General features: G+C 38.1%; 1 protein-coding gene across 1 annotated transcript in view; it reads right to left on the minus strand.

Annotated features, from left to right (window-relative positions):
- LOC101585309 (60S ribosomal protein L10-like) overlaps nucleotides 1–7,673 on the minus strand; it is a 13,478-nt gene extending 5,805 nt beyond the window's left edge. Inside the window, exon 1 of the mRNA XM_004631131.1 lies at nucleotides 7,614–7,673. Within this exon, the coding sequence (XP_004631188.1) occupies nucleotides 7,614–7,673 (60 nt within the window). The remainder of the gene's footprint in view (nucleotides 1–7,613) is intronic.
- Between the last annotated feature and the right edge of the window lie 1,988 nt (nucleotides 7,674–9,661).

Here is a 9,661-nt window from a genome sequence, read left to right on the forward strand (position 1 = left end):
TTTTACTCTTTTTAATTTTTGCTGTGTACTCATTCATGTTCAAGTCCTACAAAAAATTGGAATAGATGGCCTCTATGAAAATCTGATAAAAAGCATCTATGACAACCCAATGGCTATCATAATTCTGAATGGGGAAAAATTGAAATCTTTTACTCTTAGATCTGGTGCAAGACAATGATGTCCTCTGTCACTACTCCTATTCAATATAGTTCTGGAATCATTAGCTAGAGCCATTAGACATTAGAAAGAAATAAAAGGAAAAAGAATAGGTAAAAAAGAAGTTAAACTATCATTATTTGCAGATGACATGATACTTTACTTGGAAGACCCAAAAAACTCCACCAAGAACTACTAGAATTAATACACAAATTCAGTAGCATAGCAGGATACAAAGTCAATACCAAAAAGTCAATAGCATTTCTCTACAAAGATAGCAAACACGCTGAGAGGGAAATTATAGAAACAATACCTTTTACAATAGCACCGAGGAAAATGAAATACCTTGGAATTAATCTAACTAAAGAAATCAAAGATATATTCAAGGAAAATAACAGGATTCTGAAAAAAGAGATCATAGAGGATTTCAGAAAATGGAAAGATATTCTATGCTCCTGGATAGGAAGAACCAACATTGTGAAGATGGCCATACTCCCAAAATTGTTGTACAGATTTAATACAACCCCTATCAAATTACCACCAAAATACCCCAAAGAGCTAGAGAAATCATTCCTAAAATTTATTTGGAACCAGAAAAGACCTAGAATAGCGAAGGCAATCCTGGGCAATATTAAAATTCCTGATTTGAAATTATACTACAAAGCTATTGTGATAAAATCAGCATGGCATTGGCAACAAAATAGATGTGAGGATCAGTGGAATAGATTAGAAGATGCACAAGCCTCTACAAACATACTCAGCCACCTTATCTTTGACAAAGGGGCCAAATATGCTTACTGGAAGAAAGATAGCCTGTTTAACAAATGGTACTGGAAAAACTGGCTCTCTACATGCCAAAAACTAAAACTTGACCCAGGTCTATCACCATGTACTCAGCTAAAGTCAAAATGGATTAAAGGTCTAAACATTAAAACAGAAACACTAAACCTCCTGGAAGAGAAAGTAGGAGGAACTCTCGAAGACATGGGGTAGGCAAAGAGTTCATGAGCAAAAATCAAATTTCATGGGTAATACTTGAAAGAATTAACAACTGGGACCTCCTCTAATTGAGAAGTTTTTGCATGTCCAAAGAAATCACCAGCAAAGTTAAAAGACAATCTGCAAATTGGGGAAAAAATCTTAACTAATGAAGAACTAAAAAACACTCGGGTCCCAAAATTTAAAGACCTAATCCAGAAATGGATATCTGAGATGAATGCACTCTTCTCAGAGGGATGAAATTAGAGAAGCAAATAAATATATTAAAAAAATCTCCACACCGCTAGCCATCAGTGAAATGCAAATTAAAGCAATCCTGAGACTGGCTATCATAAAGAAATCAACCAACAACAAATTTTGGAGAGGCTGTGGGGATAAAAGAATCCTTCTCCACTGCTGGTGGGAATGTACACTGGTGCAATTGTTATGGAAATTAGTGTGGAGACTCTTTAAAAACTAGGGACTGGAAATCCCATTCAAACCAGCTATCCCCCTACTGGGAATTTTCCCAAAGGAAATGAAAATGTCATATCATAGTAATATAGGTGCACTTTTGTTTATAGCAGCACAATTTGTGATAGCTAAATCCTGGAAATAGTCAAAATGCCTGTCACCAGAGGAATGGATGAAAAAGATGTGGTGCTTTTATACTAAGGAGTATTACTCAGCTATAAAGAATGATAAACTCGAAGCCTTCATATATAAGTGAATGCACTTTGACAATATACCCAAACGAAATAAACCAGACCCACATGTATAAATGTCATATAGTATCCCTAGCGTAAGAACTCAAAAAAAGAAACAAAAAAAAGAAAGATATAACACAATTAAAAGGAAAGCAAGAATTAAGGATTAAACAAGGAAGAGAGGGCAGACAGAAAAGCTAGGAAACATGAGAGGGGCAAAACCATATATTTATAAGCACAAGGTAGTTAAGGCAATGATTCTGAGAATCTTCATCAGATTTTTGAAACTTGAAGTTAATTGGTAAGATTCTCACCCTGAGTAACTATATATACTGATACCTGTGAAGTAAGCAACTGCATTGAAGATAGCAATGTGTAATACTATGGTCATGCTTGGAATGCCTGTCATTCTGTTCTTCTAAATATATACTGTTTGTCATATCATATCAACTACTGCTGTACTGTCTATCAAGTAAATGTTTGTTTTAAAAAAAAGGGCAATATATGAAAACAAGTGACAAGAAACAAAAATGTCATAGGACTGTCCTACTACAATGCTGTATATGGTTAGATTTCTAAATTTGTGTGTAAAAATATGTAACTGTTTATTCCTATGTTTTTCAATTTATTTATTTATTTATTTATTTATTTATTTATTTTTTCACATTCTGTAGGGATTTAAAGTTTAACATATCAATATTTGATGGAAAATATCTGTTCCATGCTATGTTTAAGAGGTGTGAGATTCAGACAGATAGTGAGGTTAAGCTCAATTGTATGTTATAAAATAATAATATTATTAAGCTTCTCTTCTGGAGGGTTAACAACTTAAGTTTACAGACAAACAATTAGAGAAAAAGAAGGGCTACAAGGACATTCAACATTTTGGCCCTAGCCTTTAAAGTTCAGTGAGGACTCAGGACATAACAGAACCTGTATTGTAACATCCTGTAACTCAGTGATGTCTCATATTTTCTGATCAAGTAGATAATGGGACCACAGAGGAAAGCTACCAATGATTTAGAGTATGCCTAAGGATAGTCACAGGGAGAGAAAACATTCTCTCAGGCTTTCACAGAGAGCAAATTGGTCAAGCAATGGCCATGACTCATCCAGATGGCTGACACTTTCAAAGGATCTACAAACTGCAGTACAGGCTTTCAAGGTAAATCTTGAGGGGATTTGACTGACTTGTTAGATACAGAAGTTACATTTCTTGTTATATAAGTATTGCTTTATCTTTGTCTTAACCATCCAGCAGAAAAGTGTAATAATGAGGTGTGAAAAGTAAAGCCATATTAATATGCTGATCTGTAAAGGGCTCAAATCAACAACTTTGCCAGTCCTATGGATAACCCACTACTATTATGGACTACTAGAGTACATTGGATTATTTTGCTGAATTTATGCACATACAATATTTAAATGACAATGGAATATGTATCTCTGACAAAACTAAAGAAAAAAAGGGATACAAATGAAAGACCATTTTGTATCTCTATATACAAAATAGTTAGGTTAGCTATACAGCTACTTTCTCTCAATTCAATGAGAAGAAAAATTTGTACTAATAGTGTTTGGACAGGATATCATGTCTGCATCTTGTACTATGAATAACCACTACAAAGACAACAATATGCAATGTATTAATTATTGAAACTGTACTACTAATCAGTTTTGAATCTGTCCCATTGCTATTTGTTTCTCAATAAAATTAAAATAATTTTTTGCTGCCTATACCCAGAAGAATGTACAAATTTTGAAGTATATAATTGAGCAAGTACAAATTTAGAATATTTTGTGTCTTCTTGATAAATTGAAGTTTCATTGCTATAAAACATCCTTTTTATATTTAGTAATATTACTTATTGTAAAATTATCTTTATAGAGTATTCATCAATTCCTTCTGGGGGCAACTTCTTTAATGACCTCAATTACCACCAGACCCCTCCTCTAAAGATTCCCTCACCTTTTGTTATCACCACACTTGGAGACCAAGCTTTCAACACACAAAATTCTAGTCACAAACCACCTCCAAAGGCACTCCAAAAGCTGTATGATTTTGTTCTTGTTTGGAATGGTGCATATTTTTTATTGTTTGTGGTTTTTTTTCTCATTGCTGGGATACAATAGAGGACAATGAGAAGCAAAAGAAGGAGAGTTCAGCTGGGTTCTCATATTCAGTCCACATCCTTTGGCTCAAGGGCAGAGCTCCATGCCTCGGGATCATAGCAGAAGCAAAGGTGCTCATATCATAGTGTCCAGGAAGCAGAGCAAGAGAAGGGGAGAGAGCCTTCTAGGTCATGCCCAGTAACCTCGCTCCTCCAGCCAGACCCTCCTCCCCAAAAATACACCGTCCCAACAAGTGGATGAATCCACCAACAAATATTGGGCCCTCATGATCCATAAATATTACCTTTGAGCACATGAAACTTCATGGAGACATTCCAAATCCAAGTCACTATATTCTGCCCTGGCACCTTGAAGGATCATGTGCATTCATTATGAAAAATGCAGTTAGTCCATCTCTAGGAGTTGAGAAAATTTTAACATGTCTCCTATTGCTCAAAAGTCTAAGTCTAAAATCTTCTCTGATACAAACAAATGAACAAACAAAGACCCCTAATAAAATAAAAAACAAAGTTAAACACATACACTGACATACAGTGGTGCAGAATATGCATTAACATCCAAAAGGGAAGAATGAGGATAGAAATCAGTGGAACTGGAGCAATCCTGAAACCCAGGAAGGAAAACATTAAATTCAATAGCATTATGTCCAGAACCTGGAACAAGGTGGAGTAAGATAGGAGCTCAAATGGTTTGATTTGCCCTGCCCCACGACACTGTCCACTTTAGCCACCTAGCTTTTCTCTTGGACTGGCTTTGCTCACCTCCTACAGCCTTCCTCAGTGGATGTTCCATGTTCTTGTCTTCTGCAATTTCTTGGAGTCTCAATTGCACTTTTTTTTAAATGTTCCCAGCTTCATGCATGGTCCTCTCAATGACACACTGCCCAGCCCCCCAGGCCTTCTTCTGAAGCCTTGATGGAAGCCTAACTGATCGCACAACTCCTGCATTCTCCGTGCTTTTAAAAACAGCACTCTGTGCATGACACTGAAGTCTGCTGGCAGCTAGAGCAGCAGCTGGACCCCCTTGATCAGCAGGTCTCCAAGTGTTTGCATGACTGAGCACTATGAGCCAAATTCCAGTGAATCAATCCCCTAGAGACCCCTTCTAGAGCAGCATGCCATGAAGCTGTCTTTCTCAATAAAAGTCACTCACTTTTGCACACTGGAGCCTGTTCAGGATAGGGTCTTGCTAATTTCTGAGAAGTCTTAAAGACGTCTTTCCTAAGTTTCTGATGTAAATAAAATACTTGGATTTTTTTAAAGCTAATCTTTTCAGCAACCAAACTTACTCTGCTCCAACCTTACAGACCCAGACTTTATAGGAGGTTTTGTTCTGGGAAAACCGAAAATAGTGTTTTATATCCTGTTTTTCTAACTGTATGTCACTAAAAGCAGGCAGCCATACCTATGTCACAGCCTAAACATTGGGATGCCTTGAAATTTTCTGTTTGATCACATGGTTCACTGCACTTAATCTTAGTTTCCTGCAGTCTCAGGACATGAGAAAAATGTACACAAGTTATCTGCCAGTGCATAATACACATTGTTGTAAGCCCAACTATCACTGTATTATTTATTGCTAATTGAAACCTGATGAGCCTGGCCAGCTTTTATCATCTGAATTTCTGTCAGTATTTTGGCTGTTTGAAATCTGAACAAAATCTGACATTAAGCTCAGTTTATAGCATTCTAGGGCTGCTTTTCCAGCCAGTATCTCTGAAGTTTTCCAAATTCCTCCTGAAAATTAGTACTAAAGGGTTCTGAAGCACATGGTCAGTTAGCAATGATTCTACTTTTAGTACCAAAATCTGTCTTAATTTCCCATTGCTGGGAGACAATACTCAACGCCCACAATTTTAAGTAGGAGAGGTTGTTTTGGTTTATGTTTTCAACTCATAGTCTACTGGCTGTAAGACATGATGGCTCAGCAGAGGGGCACAGAAAAGGAGCATAGCAGAGGAGAAGTTACTCACAGCATGGTAGCCTGGAAGCAGAGAGAGATCGGAGGAGCCACAGAGGAACGTATAGCCTTCCAGGTCATGTCCTTAGTGAACTTCATCCTCCAATCAGTCCCCACCTTCCAAGAGCATACTTGGCCCCTGAACTCACCAGTGATGAATCCACCAGTGCATATAGCACCCTCATCATCCAGTCATTTTCATAAAACTCACCTCTGGGTGCATGAGGCTTTAGGGGAGCATTTCTGATCCAAACTATAACACTAATGTGTGATATCTTGTAGGTCAAAGACTAGTTTAGATTGGTGTCAAGAAACTTTTGCTATAGTTGTTTGTTTTATAACTTGTGTCTTTCTCCTGGGACTTGATACCTCTTTGAACAGTCCTACTGTGTCAGGTGCAGTGATTGCCCTTTCTAGTGACTGAAGGATAGCTAGGGTATTTGTTTACCCCATGAACAATTGGCTGATACCACTTACCCTGAGATTGGACTGTACCATTTACCCTGAGATTGAAGACTGAGACTTTATCTATGCCTTTTGTTGACAATGAGTTAACATGAATATATTTTATTGCTGTTTATTTATATTTCTACCTAACATTTTCACATCCAGGATTACATAATCATGGAAAAATGTGCCAGCTTCTCTGCCGTGTTTCAAAAGAGTTCAGAAGAGCCTTCTTAAGTTTCTTATCAGTTACTTTCACAGATTTCCTGGAGAAAGCATAGGTTCTCAACACTGTATGATTTTCTTCACCACTTTGAAACCTGCATTCAGAGTCACCCCAAAGTCACTGAAGTTGCATCAAAGAATTCAACCCAAGAGGGAAGAATTAGCCTTTTCAAGAAAAAGATGTTAAAAATAACTTAAATTCCAGCATACATTTCCTCTGAAAAAACTCATAAAGCCTTTACATGATTCAGAGAAAGCTTTTTTTTTTTATCCCGAAAATGTTCTTTCATTGGTTAGCATTTGAATGCTAAAGTTTCTCAAAGTATAAATATGGTCCTGAATGTCTTTTTCATCTTTTGTTGCCAAAGTTTCAGGTTCAACACATTTCAGTGTAATTTACAGACTCATACTTGGTTAAAATGAATCACAGTAAGAACAGAGTCACTTTTTTGTACCATTATCAATTTCTCCGGAAAGCATTTTCTTCCAAAATCTTTTCTTCTTGTTCAGTCACTTCCAAACTTTATCCTTCAATTTGATATTAGGGCTCCCACCTGGGACTAATGAGCTGATTACGGTAGAGTCCCCTGGGCTTCCTCAGAGAGCCTTACCTTTTAAGAGAGTGCCATTTCCCATTAATAATGGTCAGCACAGCTATCCCAGGGAGCTGAGTCATTTGTTTCCAAAGTTAATTCTGTTATTTTTCACTCCTATCCCCCCTTCTGCCTGCACAAGATTGTGTGTGTGTGTGTGTGTGTGTGTGTGTGTGTGTGTGTGTGTGTGTGTGTTGCTAGGGAAATCAACTTACATTCATATATTTCTGAGCCTCCAGCTTCTTCTTAATGTTTTTCAGCATTTCTTAAATTTCACATGTTATATGAATTTTCCAAGTGTTTTATTTGCACATTATAAGTATTTCTATTTTTCAGAATCTTTACAATAAGAGATAGCTCATTGATCTAAGGGTCTGCCTGGCAATCACAAGGACCTGGGATTGATCCCTAGTACCACATACTGTGCTAGCTGTGGAACCTCAGACACTTCGTGCTGGCCACCAAAATCGGGCATGGTGGTGCACACATGTAATCCCAGCACTGAGGAGGCTGAGACAGGAGGATCACTATAAATCCGAGTTGCATAGTGAGATCTTACACCAAATAAGTAAATAAATAAATGATTTTTTAAAAAAGAGATATATGTTCATAATAAAGAAAGAGAAGTTACTGAGAGGCTAAGACAGAAGGATCATAAGATCTGGCATCTTAGCAAAACCTTGTTTTCATATAAAATTTGAAAAGTAAGTAAAAAAAATGATGTAGATGTGGCTCAGAGTTAAGACTCTGAGTTCAATCTTCAGTACTGAAAAAAGAGAGAAACAAACAATAAAAAGACATTCTCCCTGTTTTCCACTCCAAAGAAACTTAACAATAGTTATGTTCCCTCCTTTTGTGTTTGACTAGTTAAAAAAAATCAAAATTGAGTTCATAGAAATAAAGTTTAAAAATAATCAGAACTGAAAGAATCATCAAGTATTTATAAATTTCATATTTTATATTTTGAAGTTTATACTTGTGAACATTATCCCAAGTTTAATTACTTTAAAAAATAATTCTCTAAAAACAACTTCTGAGCTTATTATTTGAAAGCTGCTGAGGATTTAGGTACTCCTAAATTCTAATAAAAATTTAAGTCAAAAATGATGGCTTGTGTTGCCTGTGATTTCACAGAAAGGAAAATAATAGACAGTAGTCTCTGAAAGGTGAAAGGATAGTCATAACTACAACAAACCATGGTCTTTGTGTATCAGACAGTATTCTCAACAGCATACTCCTGATGGATGGATTTTTGTAATCAATTTGCTTATGTGGTTTTGGAGATGCAAGCCTGAAATCCATCAGACAGGTGGCTGACTTGCAACTCAGGTGAGTGCAATGCTGAAGTCTTGACTTGGAAAGCCGTAGGACACACAGGCAGGCTGAAAGTTGAAGCCAGGTTTCTATGCCTCAAGCTTGAGTGAGGCTGCATAGTCAGATGGTTTTCTACTCAGTAAATCATTCCAGTCTCTTGGACAATTGTATTCACTTGAATGAGGTATCACAACACCGAAGCTCAGAAGATGGTGCCTTAACGGTTAGAAAATAGTTGGGTAACCCAGAAGTAAAAAAACAAAACAAAACAAAACAAAAAAACTAAATTGTTTAATGTTGAATGTTCCTTCCTGTTTTTATTACTGAGTCTGTGTCCACTTAAATACGCTCCATTTCTTAATGACTTTCACTTGCAAAGGTCAAAATTCCACATTAAAATCAATCAATGTTAATCATTATCAGGCTCTTAAAAGATAGGTTAAGTATCCTGCTGGAACTCTTTGACAGCAAGAAACACTGAAACTCCTTTATTTTACAAACTTGTAGCCAAAGCTTCAAGCTTTAAGAAGGCTGTGGCCATGTCAAATAGTGTTACTGCTGATCCCCAGACCCAGTCCTAGCTCAGGTCCGGTGAGTGTGTGGAGAGCTTCCTGCTAACCTGCGCAGGCAGGACCAGTCCCAGCCCAGGCGCAGCGTGGGCCGGACACTCTCCCACCCCTTCGGGCCGCCCCCAACCACTCCACCGTACCTCCCCCACCCCTCCCACCCAGTAGGAATTTCTGCCCACTTCTGGGAACCCCCAGACCCAGTCGTAGCCCAGGTCCAGTGAGTGTGTGGAGAGCTTCCTGCTAACCTGCGCCAGCGGAACCAGTCCCAGCCCAGGCGCAGCGTAGGCCGGACCCTCTCCCACTCCCTGGGGCTGCCCCCCACCTCTCCGTGTACCTTCCCCAACCCTCCCGCCCAGTAGGAATTAAAGTCGAGTTCCAGGAACACCCGGACCCAGTCCTAGCCCAGGTCCTCAGCGGGAAGGAGCTGAGCACAGCAGCCAGACACAGCTGGATAAGTCCAAACTCTGTAGAGCTCCACCTGAACTTCAGTACTTGTGAAGGTTATAACTACAGCAAAGATCTACAACAAAGGGCAGAGGACAGTGCTACACAAAATGATGAGAAGGAACAAAATGCAACC

This window comes from Octodon degus, unplaced genomic scaffold (genome assembly GCF_000260255.1).
Source record: "Octodon degus isolate 3935 unplaced genomic scaffold, OctDeg1.0 scaffold00038, whole genome shotgun sequence".
NCBI lineage: Eukaryota > Metazoa > Chordata > Mammalia > Rodentia > Octodontidae > Octodon > Octodon degus.